This window comes from Peromyscus eremicus, chromosome 2 (assembly GCF_949786415.1).
Source record: "Peromyscus eremicus chromosome 2, PerEre_H2_v1, whole genome shotgun sequence".
Lineage (NCBI taxonomy): Eukaryota > Metazoa > Chordata > Mammalia > Rodentia > Cricetidae > Peromyscus > Peromyscus eremicus.
The window spans coordinates 113,108,828-113,129,904 of NC_081417.1; the positions used below are offsets into that span (position 1 = coordinate 113,108,828).

Genomic DNA, 21,077 nt, shown 5'->3' on the forward strand with positions numbered 1-21,077 from the left:
TGTGGCACGCTGGATTAGGACTCATCCCCAGTGCACTTATTAAGGCACTAATGAACGAGGTTAGAAAAACAAACAGGGCTTCTTTGGGAATTAGCTTGGATGCTTTTGCAAACAACACTGGTTTTTAGTGGTCCAAGTCTGGGGGACTTCTGGTTTCTGTTTTATCCTTTTTAGATTTTCTGGTCACTTGGCATTGCCATAATTGGCACTTCAAGATGAGTGCCTTTAATATTAAAAGTAGGAGCTGCAGAGTTGGCTTAGCAGTTCACTGCACTGCAAGACCAGAGGACCTGGGCTCAAGGACTAGCACCCACATGGCAGCTCACCACCATCTGTGATGCCAGTGCCAGGGGATCCAACACTCTTTTCCAGCCTCTGCGGGCACCAGACATGCATGCGGTGCACAGCCGTGCATATAGGCAACATACTGATACATAGACAATAGTTTTTTAAATGCAAATGTGTATACCTGATTTTCTATAAATTATACCTTATTAGAACTTCCTGCCAGGCCTAGTGGTTCAGGCTTATGATCCCAGCACTCAGGAGGCTGCATTAGTTCAAAGCCTGCCAGAGATTTAGAGTGAGTTCAAGGCCAGGGTAGGTGAGACCTAGTTAAAAATAAAAACTTAAACAAACCTTCTCTAACGTTTATTCATCTACTGCCTATATGTGGATGAGCATTTGTGTGTGCACGCATGCCACAGCACACATGGGGAGGTCAAAGGACAGTTGGCAGGAGCCTGTTTTCTCCTTCCGTCGTGTGAGTTTCAAGGATCAAATCAAGTCATCGGACTTGATGGCAAGTGACTTTATCCACTGAGGCATCTTGCCAACCCAAACTAAGCCACTTTGTTTTTATTTAGAGAGAGGACCTCATACTGTAGCCCGGGTTAGCCTCAGAATCACTATATAGTTGAGACTGGGCTTGAATTCCTGATACTCCTACATCTACTTCTCAATTGTTGACTTATGGAGATCAGCCACCACACCAATCAGAAACATATTTTAAAGTGCTGGGCATGGGGCTCAGTGGTAAGGTGCTTGGATTTAATTCCCAATACCATTTTTAAAGACTACTATCCCTCTTTATCATACAGCTATAGCAGCTTTCTTCTCTAAGTACATTTTCTGCTCATGCGCGTCCTCTGTGTTCTGTAAGCCGTTCTGCCATGGCTCTAATGATATCTGTTCGTAATTACTCATCTCATTGACACAACGGAGTCCTTGACAAAAGAAACTAAAGGGAATGGCTTGTCTGGCTTATAACACCAGGTGATAGAGCATGCCTGTCTGGCAGAAATGAGTGACAGCTAATCCCAGTGCATCCACTCTGAGGATGCAGAGAACAGCAAGTGCCTATGCTCAGCTCACATTCTCCTCCTTCCTCAGTCTGGGACGGTAGCCCATGGAATAGTACTACCTACCTACATTAGAGTGGGTCTTCCTACTTCAGTTCGTCTAATCTGGATAATCCACAGAGGGTCATCTCTTCAGTGGTTCTAATCTTGTCAAATTGACAATCAGTCTTGAACATCACAGTATCATAATGTTAAAAATTAGGATAAGCCAGGTTTTGTTCCAGAGACCAACCAATTTCTGACATTGATGAGCATGGACTGTCACCTTCTTGGTTGTTTTTTTCAGGTCAGTCCCTTCTCTTACCCTACCTTATTGCCATTATATCCTGTGTAAGTAGGATCAGAACGAGAGTTAATTTTTGATTTTACTCATGAACTAAAATAATGAGTCAAAAAGCCCTAGTCTGGCGATGGCTTATCCACTTTTCACAGGCCCAGCCTTCTGAAGGGGGATGACAGCAGGGCCAAAGTGGTATAGTGGCACACAAGGCTCAGGCTGCCTCTTGCACATGGAAACCAGGCTGAGGTCACTCTGATCTGAGCAGGCCTCCTAGTGCCAGGATTTGGTCAAAATTGCTTTTGTACTATTAGAGTTCAATGACGATGCCTCAATTATTTTTTATATTTGCTAAGGCCTTTGAGAAGGCTTGCAAAGTTCAGCTTCAGTCCATGAAGTTACCTTGTGTTTTAAGTAATAGAAGTGGTCTTGTGTGCCATCTATTGGACCACAGGAAAATAATCAGCTTAGCTCACATTTCCTAGAAACAGTTTTCCCCTTGTTCTGTGGGCTTATTCACTAACAATGCAAAAGTGGCCTGGAGGAATAGCGAGGGGTCCTGCGCAGAAGAAAACAGCTCTCACAGCATTTTCTTTTGGCCCATCATTTCTTTCTTACAGTAAATACCTGTGTGCCGAGTCTCGAGCCATAAACCTGACAGGGTTTATTTCAGTCAATTCTCACAACACAAAGTAGGTATTTTTCCTGCCTTCCAGCTCATGAATGACACAGAAACCCAACTGAAGTCATTTCTATGTGTTTCACAAAGCCAGGAAGTCAGCTTCTGTCTGAACCCATGTCCTTAATCACCATGGCTGTGGATGTCTGTGAGTGCTGAGATACACCAGAAAAGAAAAGGCATCTTGGTGATGGGTAATTGACTCATAAAATCAGATTTAAACAACAGCCCAGTGGGGTGGGGAGAAAGCTCATAACTAGCATGTGCAGAGCCCTGGGTACAACAAAATTAATTAACTAGGTGATTTTTTTAAGGGCAGGCCTAAAGAGGTGGCTAAGCAATTAAGAGCATTGGCTGCTCTTCCAGAGGACCCAGATTCAGTTCCCAGCACCCACATAGTGGCTCCTAACTACCTGCTACTCTAGTTCCACAGAGTCTAACACCCTCTCCTGGCTTCTTTGGTCACTAGGCATACACATGCAGACAAAACATCCATACATATTAAAAATAAAATAATTTTTAAAAATTTTAAACACAATCCCAAAGTCACCTTCTTCGAGAAGAGTCATTCTTCCTTCCTTCTTGGATGCCTAGGGTCCCTGGTCTTAGGGTATCAGGATTGGAAAAGCCTTAGACTGTCTTTTACTGAAGAGATGAAGGGACCAAGTTCAGAGACGGGCTTAACTTCTTGGGGCACACAGGGCTATATCAGAACAAGGGTTAGAAGTCACATGTCAGAAGCTTTTCTACGCCTGCTGTCTGTCTAGCCATAGCTGGGGCCATGTTTTCCTTTGTTTGGCTCTTTTCCAAGATGTGACCTGGATGGAGGAAGTGAGTAACATTGAATCCAGAGCCACCCTGTCCCTGAGTTTCTTCTATGTAGGAGTTCACTAATCAGTATCAATTATTTGGCTGTTTGTGGTAGATCCATCTAATAACCTCTTCAGAGGCTAACTTATGAGACCGTGTGGTAAAAGGACTAGAATGGGAAGATTGTCTGGGTTAGGAGCTGGAAAGATGAGTCAGTGGGCAATCCACTTGCTATGTAAGAGTGAGTGCTGGAGTTCAGATCCTCAGCACCCACAAAGTATCAGGTGGGCATGGCCTGTAATCCCAGCCCTTGAGAGGTGGAGGCAGAGGATCCCACAGCAAGCTGACTACTGAGACTAGCCAAGTTGGCGAGCTCTAGGTTCAAGTGAGGGGCCTGCCTCAATATATAAGGTAGGGAAAGAACAGTCAGTCTGTCACCTTCTGTCTTCCACATACATACATGTGCGCGCGCGCGCGCGCGCGCGCACACACACACACACACACACACACACACACACATCTATATAGGAAGGAAAAAAGTTTGTGTTCAAATGTTGACTGCTTCTCCACCTACTGGCTGTGTGACTTTGGTCAAGTTCCTTGGCCTCTCCAGGCCTTGCTTTCTTCATCTGTAAATGGTAATGCTAACAGTATATATTGAGACTTTAGGCTATAGCCATGCTCCCCACCATAATGATCATGGATTCTAACCCTCGGGATCTGTGTGCCCCAGTAAATGCTTTCTTCTATCAGTTGCCTTGGTCATGGAGTCTTATATCAACAGAAAAATAACCAAGACAACCATAATTCAAGACTTTCAACTAGTAGGGAACAGAGGAGAAACAATTGAGGAGCAGGCATAGGCTATGAATTATTTCTGAATAAGACTCCAGTAGCTTAGGAAATAAAAGAACTGACAAGTGAGATCCCATCAAGTTCAAAAGCTTCTGCATGGCAAAGGAAGTAGATGGCCAGCCAGTGTGAAGAGACAGCTGAGCCTGAGAGGAAATCTTTGCTTGCTACTTAATTACAACAGAGAATTCATGCTCAATATATAAAGAACTAAAAAGTTACACACTGAAAGAACAAGAAATCCAGCAAATAAGTGGGCAAATTAATTGAACAAACACTTCTCAAAAGTAGTAAAATAAATGGGCAATAATTACATGAAAAAATGTTCAACATCTTCAGCTATCAAAAAACTGTAAGTCAAAAATATGTAGGCCTGTAATCCCAGTTGCTTAGAGTCTGAGGCAGGAAGATTATGTTTAGATCCTTCCTGGGCAGAGAGCAATCTTAAAGCAAAAAGCTGCCATTATAGTTTAGTGACGGAGAGTGGGCATGAGACCCTGGAGTCAGTCCCTGGTATTGAATAGGTACTGGGTGAGGCGGGGCATTGAGAGTCTCTCCGGTCTGAATGACTGCTGCTGTGTTTTGAATATGCCGTGAGTTTCATTGCTTGGTGCCCACAGCTGTTTGGGGAGACTGTGGAAACTTAGAATGGTGTAGATAGAGCCTAGCTAATGAAGGTAGACCACTAAAGGCAGGCTTTTCAGGTTATAGCTCTAGCCCCGCTTTGTGATCTGACAAGACGTGAACAAACTGAGCCACAGGCTGCTGCCACTGGGGACCCAGTGTTGCAGCCACCTCACCCTCCCTGCCGTGGTGGACCATTCTCTGTGAGACTAAGCCCAAATAAACCTCCCCTAAACTGCTTGTGTTAGAGATGTTGTTACAACAGGGAGAGTTACTAATGCAAGTATTTACAACAACAACAACAAGCAAACAGAAAGACCAGTGAGATGGCTCAGTAAGTAAGGGGGCCTGGTAACCTGAATTCTGTCCTGGAAGCCGTGTGAGGAGAGAAGAGACCCAGCTCCTGCAGGTGTCCTCTGACTCCACATGCATGCTGTGGCAGGCACTCACACAAACCCCAAAAAAGAGCCGTGTGATCCAGATAGACCACTCCTGAGCACGTAGCTCACGGTAATCTTCATCAGCACACAGCAGAGGTGTCTGCATTCGCTTGTTCACGGTAGTACTGCTCCATCTGGGTTTTGTTTGCTTTGAGACAGTTTTGCTGTGTAACTCAAGTCAGCTTCAGATATGTGGGAGTTCCTGAGTGTTGGGATTAAGGATGTCCAACCCCCTGTCCAGCTTTGTGGTACCTTCTTCTCAATAGCCAAGTCATGGAATCAGCCTCGATGCCCATGTTTGGATAAAGAAAACATGGTACACACACATGCACACAATGGGGTATCCTTCTGCCATAAAGAAAAATAGAATCATGTGTTTGCAGGAGAACTGATGGGACTGGGTACCGTCGTGTTACGCAAAGGAAGTCAGACTCAGACAAGTGTCTCATGTTTTGTCTCATGTGTGATGTCTGGGTGGGAGGAAGTCATGAAAGTGAAGAGGGGCTGTTTGGAAAATGAAGATCAGGAAGAGGGCGTGGGGACAAGAGCAGGTCATAAGAGTATGCGTACGATCAGAATACATTATGTGTATGTGTGGAGATACCACAATGATAGCCAGTATTTATAGAGCTCATATTCACTAATAAGAATGAATAATAAAAAATAACTGGGGGCGGGGGGGAAATCCATAAGGACGGGCATTACAAGCACTATGGAAATATTTACTTAAAAAAATAAGTTGAGAGCTGGAGAGATGGCTCAGAGGTTAAGAGCACTGGCTGCTCTTCCAAAGGTCCTGAGTTCAGTTCCCTGCAACCACATGGTGGCTTACAACCATCTGTAATGAGATCTGGTGTTCTCTTCTGGCAAGCAGGGATACATGCAGACAGACCACTGTATACATAATAAATAAATAAATAAATACATAAATAAATACATAAATAAATACATAAATAAATCTTTAAAAAATAATAAGTTGTCTGTGATCTTCATATAACAGAGCAAGAGAGTGAGGCTAAAAGAGGTCAGCAGACAGACCACTGTGTACATAATAAATTAATTAATAAATAAATAAATAAATAAATAAATCTTAAAAAAATAATAAGTTGTCTGTGATCTCCATATAACAGAGCAAGAGAGTGAGGCTAAGAGAGGTCCCAGGTTCGTGTGACTTTCCAGCAGTGTGATGGCTTTGCCGACTGTTCCCAGTATTGTATGTTCTCTGGTGGTGAGCCTCTCCGTGTCCATGCCATCAGATTCAAATGTGAACCTTCAATGGCTTCTTTTTTGTTTGCTTGTTTTGTTTTGTTTTGTTTTTCGAGACAGGGTTTCTCTGTGTAGCTTTGCGCCTTTCCTGGAACTCACTATGTAGACCAGGCTGGCTCACAGAGATCCACCTGCCTCTGCCTCCTGAGTGCTGGGATTAAAGGCGAGCTCCACCACCGCCTGGCTCAATGGCTTCTTGAAGCTGTTGGAAACATCTGTCCTTTAATTTTCTTCTAGGCCAGTTCTAAAGATGATGTGATCTGAGCAATTAAGAGTGAGAAGCCAGCCAGATTTGTAACGGTGCAGACCTTTAATACCAATGCTCAGGAAACAGAGGCAGCAGATCTCTGTGAGTTTGAGGCACCCTGTTGTACATAGCATTCTTAGGACAGCCAGGGATACATAGTGAGACTGTCTCAAAAAGGCAAAGACAGCTGAGCAGTGGTGGTGCACACATTTAATCCCAGCACTCAGGAGGCAGAGGCAGGCAGATCTCTGAGTTCGAGGCCAGCCTGGGCTACAGGGTTCCAGGACAGCCAGGGCTACACAGAGAAACTCTGTCTTGAAACTCCCCACCCCCAAAAAAGAAAGAAAAAGCCAAACAAACAAAAAAGAGTGAGAATGTCATGTCCAACAAGCAAACAGCCCAAAGATGATTGCTAACTGGGCTAATAGCTCTACTGGCTACTTCCTTCCAACCTCAATAAGTAACCATGCCCCCCCATACCCAGCTCCCCTAACTCCTCAATGAAGTTCACAGCTGTGTAAATATAGACCAGACACACCAACCCACCCTTCTGTTCTTTGTGGAGTGGAGTCTTTATATGTAAAGCAGCTCATACTCTTGATGGTTGTATGGTGTTCTTCGAGAATGTCTGGAACTTTCTCGAGATTCCTTACCAGTTGGATCAAGGAGCAGCAGCAGACTGAAATGCCTCCGCTGTAAGCTGCCCATCTCAGGACGGCTGTTGTTACAGGTTAATGGGGTTGACCTGAGGAGCTCCAGCCATGAAGAAGCCATCACAGCCCTGAGGCAGACCCCCCAGAAGGTGCGGCTGGTGGTCTACAGAGATGAGGCGCAGTATAGAGATGAGGAAAACTTGGAGGTGTTCCTGGTGGATCTGCAGAAGAAGACTGGCCGAGGACTGGGGCTCAGCATTGTTGGGAAACGGTAAGGATGGGTTGTTAAGTCAAGTTCAGTCTTTCTCTTCAGCATATGGGGACAAATACTTCTAAATGCTGAAAAAGAAAGCCTACTGTAGAGAAGTGATGGGGTTTCTAAGACGCATCATGTTGAGATGCAGCTGGACCCAGTGGGCACACCCGATTCCAGCTGGGCTGCTGGATCTGCACTCAGCTCTGCAGTAGGGTTAGAGTGGCCGCCTAGGACAGTATTTGTGTGTTCTCTTGCATGTGTGAGTGCAGAGCGACTGTGGAGACAGAATGAGCTGCTTTCTGCTTACCTGAGGACACTCCAGTCAGAGAATGGTGGTTCAATTTTGTGGTGTTTGTTGAGATGTGGTCTCACTATGTAGCTTAGGCTAGTCTCAAACTCTCAGCAACTCTGTCTCAGCTGGAATGCACCACCACGGACACGGTGTTCCCCCATCACCACACACGGTGTTCCCCCATCACCACACACGGTGTTCCCTCATCACCACACACGGTGTTCCCCCATCACCACACACGGTATCACCACACACGGTGTCCCCCATCACCACACACGGTACCACCACACACGGTGTTCCCCCATCACCACACACGGTGTTCCCCCATCACCAGTGATAGATGCATGAAGTGATCTGCATGCATCTGCAATACAGATCTAGTTGAAAAGAACATTTATATTCTTTAGCATGAAACTTTTCATTGTAAAGGATCTAATGCATTTCTTAAGGTTTACAAATCCTTTTCACAAGTAGTTCCACAATTCCTTAAAGATTTGCTTGCAGATATTTATTGCACATCTTTTGCAGTAACTAAGGAATAGGAAAAAAAAAAAAAACTCATCAGCAGGTCTTCAATTGTCAGAACACACTCCAAGAACGGAGTCATGTAATAATTCTGAGTTCTTGTGAGAAAAGTCCAAGAAAACAAGACAAGAGTTTAGGCCCTCAGTTTCTTCAAAACACAGACTTGTTCTTGGAATGTGTGTTCATGCTCACTCCCAGGTGTAGCGGATAGGAGTGAGCTTACTTCAGCTGTTGTTATCCATGTGCCTCTGTGGAACAGCCATCTTTTGCCGTGTGTGGTTGGTCTGTCTGATCGCACACCTGACTCGTGTGATTCTTATTAACCCTCAGAGTACAAATTGCCTGATGCTCTGAATAAAGTTGGCTACTGCTTGAAACTTTAGTCCACCTCACTTTTAGGCCCTGCTCTCCCAGGTTCACACCACCAACTAGAGAGGTAAACACTGAATAAGTGAAATTATGGAACATCCACAATATAATGTATAGCCATAAAAATGGGGATGCTACAGGTGCTAATGAAGATCAGTAGAGGTAGGGAGATAGCCCACCTCCACAGCACATAGGTAGCATATGTGTGATCTGTCTTCAGCCTTCAGCATACCTCCCACAAAAATCATTTGCCATGGTGTATCAAAATTAAAAAAGACAAAAGTAAGGTAGCTCACACTGTAATTCACATCTCTGGCAGCTGAATCACACAACTTTGATGATAGTGTGGACTACATAGTAAGTTCTAGGATAGCCTGGGCTACAGAGTTAGACCCTGTTGAGAGAGAGAGAGAGAGAGAGAGAGAGAGAGAGAGAGAGAGAGAGAGAGAGAGAGAATATGCTGGAACCACAGATGGTTGTAAGCCTCCCAGTGTGGGTGCTGGGAACACTCTGGTCCTCTGAAAGAACAGTGGATACTCTTAAGTGCTAAGCCATCTCTCTAGATCCAAGATACACACTTTTTGACCTCTTCAATTTTGAAACAGATTTATTCAGCAAATAAAAGAAGTGAAGACTAAAAATAAGAGGCTGGGGGATATAGCTCAGCTGGTACACTGCTTGCCTAGCATGCATGAAGCTCTGGATTCAATTCTCAGCACTCCATAAAACAGTCACGGTGGTACAGGCCTATGATCCCAGCACCAGTAGGTGGAGGCAGGAGGAAGTTCAAGGCCAGCCTGCCCTACAGGAGACTTGCAGGGGGTGGGGATGGGGGGGGGGCAGTGGGATGCATAATCAAGGAAGTAGGAAATTAGAGGAAAAGGAAATTAGAGACAGAACTGTTAGGGACTTGTAAGAAAGATCAGTGGGGCAAGGCACATGCCATCAAATTGATGACTTGCCTTAGATCCCTGGGACCCACATGTGAAAAGAGAGTAACCCCCCACATGCTGTCCTCTGACTTCCATGCATGTGCTGGTATGCACATATCTACCTACATAAACACGTGAATAATAAAAAATAAATAAATAAATAAAAGGAAGTTACTAGCAATGGGCTGTTCTCTAAGCTTGCTCACTTCATTTTTGTATGGGGTGCTGGGATCACCCCAGGGTCACACTTACACCAGAAAGCAGTCAGCCACAGAGCTGTACTCCAGGGCACAAACTCTGCCTCTTTAAAAAGTCAATTTCCACTTTTCTTTATAAAATCATCACCTCCCGAGTGCTGGGATCACAGGTTTACACCACCAATAAAAATAAAGCGCAGTAGACGAAGGCGGAAGTACAATACAAAGCACAAAGAGGCATATTCTGATTGTGAAGCTTATTCTTCAGAAAGTTAGTGGACGGCATTGGACTTAATGGGTTGGTTTTAGATCTTAGCATAAATCTTCATAAAGTAAGATCCAATTGTAATTAATAACTAACTGGCTGTGCCAATCCCACAATGCTTGGTGATGTTCACAGGAGCGGAAATGGAGTGTTTATCTCTGACATTGTGAAAGGTGGAGCTGCAGCCCTTGATGGCAGGTTGATTCAAGGAGACCAGATCTTGTCTGTGAATGGAGAGGACATGAGACATGCCTCGCAGGAGACAGTGGCCACCATCCTCAAGGTGAGTCCCTACGCAGCTTCCAGCCTGGCTGCAGTGAGCGACGTTCATGACGTTCACGGAGCTGGCCCAGTCTTCCCGGCCTTGGTTGGATGTTTTTGCTCTGTTCTCACTGGAAATATAATACCTGATGACCAAGAACGGCTTTTTTTTTTTAATTAAGAAAATGTTTTCGTTCACTTTACACACCAATCAAAGACCCCCCCCTTCCCTCCTCCCACCCCCCCAGCCTCCCCCTCCCAACAAGAGCAGCTTTAAAGGAAAGCTATTGTGCTGACTAAGCAGACCAAGGGAACTGCCTGGGGATTTTGAGGTAGTTTCTCATGCTAGTGACTGTTCCAGCTGTCACACTTGTCATCCAGCTCATTGGACAAAACGTGCTCTCCTGGAGCATGGAGTCCAGCCCCTCCCCTCTACATTAATCAAACCCAATTTTGATGCCAGAAGGAAACGCTAACCCTCGTCTAGACTGGCTTCTCGATTTCACAAATGAAGACAGAGTCACACAGCTCTGCTTGGGTGGGTTGCTCCCACCCTGGGCTCCGGTGAGCTTGTGGAAGTCCCCAGCTCAGACTTGGAAGCTGAGGGGCTTCTGCCTCATGAACCTCCTTCGCCTTTGGTTACAGCCAGTGGATCTTAAAAGCAGCTGTGGAGGCTTGTGCAGACAGATGGGGTGTGTTCTAGTAATCAGGGTTCCCGGTACAGACACCTCAGTTACTCTGCAAAGGAGGCCTGGGTTTGTGAACTGTCTCCAATAGGATTTCCCACTGTGCTCTTTCCCGCTTCTGGACTGTTTTGTTCCTTTTGAGCACTTTCACCAGAAGGGAGGCGGAAGGGGAGAAAAGCAGTTGCTATCAAACCCATTCAGTGCATCTGAAGGACTCGCGACGAAGCTGCTGGCTTTCTGTTTTGTTTGGGTTTGGGACGACTGGTTCGGTACCTCTAGGAAGCCTCGGCCGGATGCAGAAGACTGGAGGCCCGGCTCTGATGCTTTAGATCATAAATGCTACTGTGTTTCACCTCTCTCTTTTCTTGTCTTCCAAGTGCGTCCAGGGCCTTGTGCAGCTGGAGATTGGGAGACTCCGAGCCGGTTCCTGGGCCTCCTCTCGGAAGACCTCACAAAACAGCCAGGTTGTTGATGTCCTCCCAGCCACTCACTCCCTCACCGGCACACGCCGGGGAAGTTGCTCATTTCATAAGCGGTTATTTAGAGATGATGTCTGATGTACCACATAGTCTCAGCACCAGCTCCAGGGCGTTCGCATAGGTTTGAAATACAAATGAAAGGGGATGTGGAAATTCATTAAGCCCCACATTTCTCTTTCCTTTATTGCCTCTAAGTGTTTTCTTAGAACCATTTTTCTCTCCCACTATTCTGTATTACCTGTGCACGCACGTACACAGCTGTGTTTATTTTAAAACAGAAAAAAAAGAGGTAACATCTGGTGGCAATTTGACCCTCATTAGTACAACATTGTTCTGTTCATCCAATTAAACATTGCTATAAAGTTAACTTGTGAATAGCCACTCACACATGCTGAAGGCAATTAATGGTGTATTCCTAGGAGAGCCAAGTCTGGGGGTCTCTCTTACAGCAGGGAGGTATTGGTGGGTGACATTTTGTGAGTTAGCAAATATATTTTTTTGCAAGACTGATGTCAGTACCACCTTTTTAATGAAGTATTTTCACGGTAATTGTGTGTGTTATAATGGCTGACACACTCAGTCTACCTCTCTTGGTCCCGCTTGGCACATGATTCAGCTGTAGAAACTTGCACGTAGCCCCTAGTCTCTCTGAGGGTTATGGACAGCCCCCCTTTCTGAGGTTGAAGTGTGACTGTTAGTCCTCTTCTGGTTGCCTTCTAGCTCCCTTCTGAGATGTCCTGGCTTTGTGTTGGCATGGCTGCATCTGCAAAGCTGTCCACTGCTGAGGCTGCCGGCTGCTGCTTTGCCCATGAATTAGAAAACAGCAAAAAGATGTCCCCGAGGGCCACTGAGTTGGTGGGAAATGCACTGCCGCCAAACCTGATGGCCTGAGTTTAATTCCTGGAACTCTTGTAGAAGGAGAGAAGTGACTCCCAAAAGTTGTCCTCTGACCTCCACACTCATATTATGGCATGTGTTTGTACACACACACACACACACACAAATAAGTGTAATACAAGAATTTTAAATGTATATCATTGATCAGACGGGATCACAGACTAGCTGCTTTGACTTCAAGGATCTTCAAAGCGGGCCCAGCAAGATGGCTCAAGGGTTAAGATTACTTGCTGCTCTTCCAAAGGACTCAAGTTCAATTCCCAGTACCTACATGGTGGCTCACAACTGTCTTTAACTCCAGTTCTAGGAGATCCGACACCTATACTCACATAGACATAAGCACACATAAATAAAATTTTTAAAAAATCTCTAAAACAATCAAACCTAATCCACACTGTTAAATTTGGACCCTCCCTTCCGTCCCCAGCTTCTATAATTAGCAGCAAACATAGACACTCATAGTGCTGCTTATTCCACAAGTGAAGAGTCAGGGATGCGGTGGAGACTTAGGTTACAGTGGGCGCTGCAGATACACGACAGCAGTCCCAGGCCTGCTGCTCCTCTGGTGGAAGACCTGTCCGTGTCACATGGTTCCTTTAAGCCTCATTGTACATGGGAGACTAGAGTGAGTCCATACTGGACATGAAACTGTGATTCCCACTGGCCTAACAGTTGAGGCGGTGGGTAGACTGGGTTTCTGACTCCTGGAGGAATGTATATAAGTATCGTCATGATTCATAAACTTCACAGTTGAACCCAGGGCGTCGCATGCTAGGCAAGTGCTCTACAGACTGAGCCAGTCTCCAGCTTTATGTCTTGGTTTTCTACATCTTACTTAACTGTAAGTTTGTACAGTTTGGTGTTTGACAGTGGCTAATGCTGGTTCATAAATTTCTATTACAAGCACCATATAAACTGGGCATGGTGGCACATACCTACCATCCTAATACCCAGGGTCCCAAGCTCAGGTCATGCTCAACTAGATAAAGTAATACATAAATAAGGTAAGATCAGCTTAGAATACATGGGACCCCTGTGTCACACCAAAGAAAAGTGTGCCTATCCTAAAGTATACAGATATCTACACTCTATATGAAAATGAACTTTAAAAGATGAATTAATTGATGAATAGAAGGTATGTGATAAAGAAAGTGGAGGGCCTGGAGAGATGGCTCAGGTGTTTAGAGCACTTGTTATTCTTTCAGAGGACCTGGGTTTAATTCCCTGCACCCACATCATGGCTCATGACTATCTGTAACTCCAGTTCTAGGGGATCCAGTGCCCTCTTCTGGCTGCCTCAGGCTGGTGCATATGGTGCACATGCAAGCAAAACACATGTATAAAATAAAAAGAAATTATCTACAGTAGACATCTTATTTTTCAGTTTATTTGTGTTTTTATGAAGGAGACTTTGTTTGTGCCCAGGGTCAGGATCCTCTTCCTCCACTTCCCTAGATTATACATGTATGTGTGTGTCATGAAAATGTAGCAGATTTTCAGTTATGGAATCTGAGTATATCTATAATTCTTATTAACATTTCTGCTTATTTTAAATCTTTCTTGTTTAAGAAATATTTAAATGTTTTAAAGCTTCTTCCATAGTTAAATAAATGATCACTAAGGTGTGGTAGGTGTAGCACCTACCTGCCATGCATGAAGCCCTGAGTTTGATCTTTAGCACAAAAAAAAAAAAAAAAAGAACTGAAGCCAGGCATAATGGCACACACTTGTAACTCAGCACTCATAAAAATCTAAGTTCAAGGCCAGCCTATATTACATAGAAAGACCCTGTCTCATAAACAAAACACATTATAATTTACCAAATGGCCATAGTGATGTTAGTCATAGCTTAAATTTTCAGGGCAGTTCAGCATAGGCTTGATAACCAGGTAGAAAAGTTAGAGATGATACTACCTACGTTAGAAAGGGCCTTTGCGAATGTGTGTGATTTTGGATAGTCAATAGCTGTCTATAAATCTCAAATATCTATTTAAGTGGGGAAACAGTTAAATAATAGGTCTAGCAGGTTGGATTGAACCATTTCTGATTATGAGACAATGTTTGGGATAAAAAGTAAGATACCCATAAGTCAGCTCTTTCCCCTCAATAGTTGCTGCCTTCTCCAGAAGTCTACTCAGCCACTTTCTACTGATTGAGCTTCATACACTAGGCTTGGCGAGGCGTGGGATGTAGTTGGGGTGACTAGGGGGGTCAGGTTGTTTGCTTCCTCAAAGGACAGGGCCAGTCACTGAAGGCTGTAACACTCTGGCAGCCTAGGAAAATGTCTGATTTCATGTGCAGCAAAAGCAGCTGGAGTTATCTGTTCTTACTGTGACCGCGATGCACACATCTGCAGTGGGGACACAAAGGAGCGGGTGTTTAGATGGGGCTGGGTGGTGAGGGGTGAGCCCAGCGACTAGTTTTCTTTCTTGACTGCTAACCTTGGCCACTGTGGACTCTGATTAAAGATGTATCTCTGGGGCTGTGGTAGTGCCTGCACGCAAGTGACCAGTGTCTCTTTTTCAGGGGGATCAGCACAGTGCACATGGCAGCTGCCGGCCTTCCTTCGCCCCTGTCATCACTGGCCTACAAAACCTGGTTGGCACAAAAAGAGCTTCTGATCCTCCCCAGAAATGTAAGTTCAAGGCCAGCCCAAGCTACTTAGTGTAGCCTATTTCAGAAGGAGAGGTTGGGGGTGGGGGCACAGATTCCATAAGCCACAGAAAAGCAAACACTTACAGTGCATCAGAAAGTAGATGTCAAAAAAAAAAAAAAAAAAAAAAAAGTAGATGTCTCTTTTACAGAGAGAACCTGGGAACATTGCAGGTGGCTGGAGGGGGTGAAAAGTGCGTATGTCCTGGAGAGCAGAGTGGGCACAGGGGTTTTGAAGTCCTTCTTGGGTAAAGGTTATCTTTGAGTAGAGCAGAAAAATGCACAATGAAACACAAATGTGTTGTTCCCAGCTCTGAGTCACCATGTTCCAGGCCATTGCTGCTGCAGCCCATCAGCTTTGGTCAGACCAAACGATTATTATGTCCACATCTGTCCATGCTGCAACACTGCCCCTGAGGACTCAGTTGGGTCCTGATGCTGAGGAAGGGTTTGCCTGGCTTGCTTTAGTCTCCTTTCTTGAAGCCCTAGAAGAATGCTCCTGTCATTATGGGAATGTTACGTCTTAAGTATGTTACCTCTGATGCAAAAGCATTAATGAGCTGTCTTGCTTCTTTCATAGGCACAGAGGTGGGACCAAGGACTGTTGAGATAATCAGAGTAAGTCAGTTACTGTTTTTATGCTAGTTTGTACATTTTCTTCCTGAATGTAATTTATTGGGTTATTTGTTCTTTCAAGTTAGTAAAGTAAATATGTAACAGAAATAGACTTTTAAAAAATAGATTGAGCCGGTGGTCGTGGCACACGCCTTTAATCTCTGCACTCGAGAGGCAGAGGCAGGCAGATCTCTGTGAGTTCAAGGCCAGCCTGGTCTACAGAGTGAGTTCCAGGACAGGCTCCAAAGCTACAGAGAAACCCTGTCTCGAAAAACCAAAAAAAAAAAAAAAAAAAAAAAAAAAAATAGATTGAAACACATATGACCATTGTGAATATTTTAGTATATCCTTTTCATAATAGTGTGTGTGTGTGTGTGTGTTTAAATTTCACACAACAAAAGCGTGTTGAACCTTCTCTTTTAGCTCATCTTCTTTACCTTGTTGTGTGAACTTGGAGTCATGTCAGTACTCTTGAAAGCACAGAGCATGATTGTTACTGCTGATGTAATAGTCACTTCACTGTCCAGGTGTGCCTAGAACTTTCTTAATCAGCTTCCTTGCATTAAACAATCTGCATGCTTCTTTTTATTTTTTTAGATTTTTTTTTATTTTATGTGTATGAGCGTTTTGCCCACATATAGTCTGTACACTATGCATTCCTCTGTACCCACAGAAGCCAGAAGTGGGCAATGGATCCCCTGGAATTGGAGTTACAGATGGTTGTGAGCCACCACGTGGATGCTGGGAGTCGAACCCACATCCTCTGCAAAAGCAACAAATGCTTTAACTATTCAACATCTCTCAGGCCCCCATGTTTAATATTTACGTTATATAACAAACATTGCTATATTTACATTTTGGCCTATGTCATGAATAATCACCTCAGGATTAATCCCTTCCTTCAAAAGAAGCTATTAGATCCCAAGCCATGCTTGGAGCCAGGCCGCAGCTTGGTTGCAGAGCGCTTGGCTAGCATATGCATTCCATCTTGAGCATGGTGGGGTACTTCTTTTTAAAAGCTGTTAGATGTGGTTGAATTGCTCTTTTGAGAAGATTGTATGAGGTTTACTCCAGTTCTTACATTTTCAGACGCTGATTTTCAGCTCGTGTGTGATATCTGGAATATTAGAAGGTAGACTGTAAACTTGAGGTTCAAGAGTCGTGACAGGACTACGGCCCTCTTGTAATCAGTATAACCACCTGCAGCAACGTGATTCCTGCACAGCTTGGCTCTCTGGATTCAGTCATAGCTTATGCTCTACCACTCACGCTTTGACTGTGTTTATTTGGGAGAGCTGCCAAACAATATTATAGACTGGGTGTCTTCAATAGCAGATGCTAGTTTCGCACAGTTTTAGAGGCTAAAAGTTCAATATTAGGGTTAACTTTCTCTGAGTTCTCCTTGGCTTATAGATGGCTGCCATCCTGTGGTGGCCTCATGTGACCTGTCCTTTATGTGTTTCCTCGTCTTTTTCCTGTTACGTAGCCTCTCATGAGGATTCCTGGTTGGACTGATTTAAAGCTCACCCTAGTGGACTCATTCTAAAGACTGTCTCAAAATGGAGTCATGTTCTGAGGAACTAGAACTTGGGGCTTCAATATTAAACTTTGATTGGACACAATCCATCTATAACATCAACTCACTGATCTTTCATTGAGCCAGCCTCAATTTTGCCATCTATAGCATGGGCTTGTAAAAGTAACTCATATTCTAGACCAATATGGATTAAATGCTGAGCCTGCTGCCTCATGCCTGTAATCTCTACGTTTTGGAGGCTAAGAGAAGAGGATTGCCATGAGTTCAAGACCAGCCTGAGCTACATAGTCAGTTCCAAGCCAGCCTGGCCTACAGAGAGCCTATTTCAGAAATCCAAAAATAAATAAATGAGATAAGATATATAGAGTATGTAATTCTGAGTCCCCCCTACAGGTCAGAAAGGGCATCTGTCCTTCCTGGCTGCAGTTTAGCCAAACTTACTTGTCCTGTATCTTCTCACTAGAGCGGCAGTTGAGATGCTCTGTGATAAAGAAGGTAGATGCACCAATAGTGTACACATTTGCAGATAAAACACAGATGGAGCTAAGGCCAAAATATTCTGAGACTCTGAAAATATGTTATATATCTCTAGCCAGTTCAGTCCTTTCTTTTTACAGGCTTCCGTAATAGGCCTGCTCATACCTCCTGTTCTCACATGGCATTCACAGACTTCATAATAAAACATCTCTTGGGAACTAGAGAGATGGTTTAGCAGTTTAGAGCATTGGCTGCTATTCCAGCGGACCTGGGTTCAGTCCCCCAGCATTAGTCCGCAAGAGTCTAGAACTCCAGCTGTAGGGTATCTGTGGTGGTTTGATTGAAAATGGCTCCCATAGGCTCATATATTTGAATGTTTAGTTCCCGTTTGGTAGACTATTTAGGATGAATTTGGAGATGTGGCCCTGTTGAAGAAGGTGTTGTCACTGGGGTGGGCTTTGAGGTTTCAGAACCCTACAGCAGGCCCAGGCCCACTTCTGTCTGCTTCACCAGTGGATAAGATGTAGGCTCTCAGCTACTGCCCCAGGACAGGATCCAAGACCCTCTTCTGGCTTCTTTGGGTCCTGCACACATGTGGTACACAGGTGTACATGCAGCCAAAACACCCATACACAGAAGATAAAAATAAGTTAATATCTCCTGGAATTTTGCACAGAAGGCATCGCCTATTGATTGATGCATTTAGAAGGTATCAATTGATCACAAATTCTGTGAATCGAGATAAAATCTCCCTGGAAGTGAAGCATTGCAATTATCCTACATTACCGTTATAGCATAACAGTACTAATGATAAGAGAATAACGAATCCTTCTGTCATCTAGGATATGGGCTATGTATGTGATGTATGCATATCACAGCTCACATATGGAAGTCACAGGACAACTCGGGAGTCAGTTCTTACCTTCCACCTTGTTGGGACAGGGTCTCTCTAGTTTCTGTAGCTATGCGGCATGCTCCAGTCACTGGCCCAGGAGCTTCCAGGCACTTCTGTTTCTATCTGCCATCTCACTGTAGGAGTGCTGGGATAACGTCAGTTTCAGGGATTGAACTCAGGCCAGGCTTCAGTTTTTATCTTCTGAACTACCTCCATGGCCCTAAGGTAGAGTGTTTGGCCTTGCTGATGACATTTTATTTGGTTTGGGCTCTAGAGATTAAAGCTGGAATATCATGCAGACTAAGGCATGTTCTGCCATGAGCGCCTCTCAGCCCCTACAAGTCTGTTCTTTTTTTTTTTTTTTTAAGTCTTTTTTAAAATAATTTATTTATTTTTACTTTGTATGTATTGGTGTTTTGCCTGCATGTATGTCTGTGTGAGAGTGTCAGATCTTAGAGTTACAGACATTTGTGAGCTGCCATGTGGGTGTTGGGAATTGAACCTGGGTCCTCTGGAAGAGCAGTCAGTGCTCTTAACCACAGAGCCATCTCTCTAGCTGAGACAAGTCTGTTCTTAAGTTCTCTTCATGTGGACCTTTTGGAGGTGCTTTTCTGTTTTCCAGCTTTATTAGGATGTAAATGATGATCACTAAGCTATGGAAGGTGTTGTTTCTTTTATTTCTGTTTTATTTTTTGAGACAGAGTCTCACTGTGTAACTCTGGCTAGCCTGGAACTTGCTATGTAGACCAGGATGGCCTGGAACTCACAGAAATCCATTTGCCTCTGCCTCCAGAATACTGGCATTATATCCATCTTTGGCTATGAATTTGTTTGTTTGTTTGTTTGGTTGGTTGGTTGGTTGGTTGGTTGGTTTTTGTTTTTATTTTTTGAGACAGGTTTCTCTGTGTATCTCTGGCTGTCCTGAAACCCACTCTATAGACCAGGCTAGCATCAAACTCAGAGATCCACCTGCCTCTGCCTCTTGGAATTAAAGGCATGCACCACCACCACCACCACCACCCGGCAGCTATGAATATTTTTAGATGCTAAGTTTCAACTACAGAAGCTGTGACCATGTAGATCTTCACATCACAGAGTAATACTTATATATCCTGCCTCTGTTGTTGTGTTTCCCCTTGCTGGGGTCCAGCCAGGGGCCTGATACAGGCCACTCATGTCTCTATAAAACCGTGTTCCAGTGTTTGCTTTCAACTGTCCTACATGTTCTGAAGAACCTTAGAGGAGAAGATGGTCACATTTTCCTGCATGGTAACAAGCTTAAGATTGCATCCTGGACCTCATGAGTGTTAAGTTGTGTCTGCCCTGAAGAACAGTGGTGCCTGTGCTTTAGCAGGCAGTCAACCCAGTTCACTTGAGAGTGCAGTGTCTGTCTGCCTTTGTTTAATAATCAAAAATGTCACAGAGAAACCCTATCTCAAAAAATAATCATAATCAAAACTTTTGGTGTGCTGGTGGAGGTCTCTTCTACACTTAGTGATCAGCACTGAGCCTGAGAATCCCGTGCATTCGTGCTCAGAATCGGGGTCTCTTTCTAACTTTCCACTCTGACGATCTTCTCTTATTATCCAGCAGCCAGATATGCCTGTTTTGGGTTTTTCCAGCACCAAGGATGGGGTTTACATCAGAATGTCAGCAGTTCAGCCACCTTTTTAGCTCCCAGTTTGAAAATGAACACACGTGCGTGTGCACACACACACACATACATATGCACACATGCATGTACCCACACACATGCCCACCTGCATGTGCTCACATGCACGTAGACTCACAAGTGCATGAGCACCAGCACGCACACATGGTAAAGCTGGAGGCAGTGTGCCCCTGCTGCTGTCAATTCTCCAGATTTCCACTTACCACCCAGTTTAGTGTCTTTCTGCTACAGAAGCAATGGGCTGTCGTTATCTGCATCTTGACAAGACTTTTCCACTATAGTCAGCAAGAGCGATAGATAGACTTGGTGAGGGTGCCAGCCTGCTAGAACTGCAACTTGTCATTTGTGCCTTCAGTCATTTTAAAAATATTAACCCTCCTATGATGGGGGGAGGGGGCAAGAGTCGGATCTCTGCACAAGGGTCCATCTTTGCAAAGAGTTTTGCTACTATTTTACTTCCCTCTCAAAACTGTTGTCACAACATGGGCACCCTCTAAGATCCTTTGTTTAAGGCAGCCATGCAGCTCTTTTGAAGCCAAGTGTGTTTGTTCACACCCAGAACATGATATGCGTGGCAGTTTAATCATAAACACCATATGAGAACACACTTGCCAAGGCTGCGTCAAATTGGCCGCTCCACTGAACAGTGAAGGCTTTTGTTTTTTAATTTACTGCTGCTATTGGCTTTTATGGAGCCTCTTCTGTAGGCCAGGATATCACCAGTTATCTTATTTATACTCAAATTATCACCATGTACTATGCAGTCTATTTCCCATCTTGTGCATAAATTGGAGGCTTCCAGAGACAGACTTCTCTGAGGCTCCAACAGCTACCTGACTTCGCAGGGTGACACAGGTCTTT

The 21,077-nt window shown here is 44.4% G+C and overlaps 1 protein-coding gene across 1 annotated transcript in view; it reads left to right on the plus strand.

Annotated features, from left to right (window-relative positions):
- Patj (PATJ crumbs cell polarity complex component) overlaps positions 1-21,077 on the plus strand; it is a 325,876-nt gene that overhangs the window by 276,239 nt on the left and 28,560 nt on the right. The window contains exons 36-40 of the mRNA XM_059254557.1: positions 7,287-7,480; positions 10,181-10,328; positions 11,370-11,456; positions 14,895-15,003; positions 15,601-15,638. Of these exons, the coding sequence (XP_059110540.1) occupies positions 7,287-7,480; positions 10,181-10,328; positions 11,370-11,456; positions 14,895-15,003; positions 15,601-15,638 (576 nt within the window). The remainder of the gene's footprint in view (positions 1-7,286; positions 7,481-10,180; positions 10,329-11,369; positions 11,457-14,894; positions 15,004-15,600; positions 15,639-21,077) is intronic.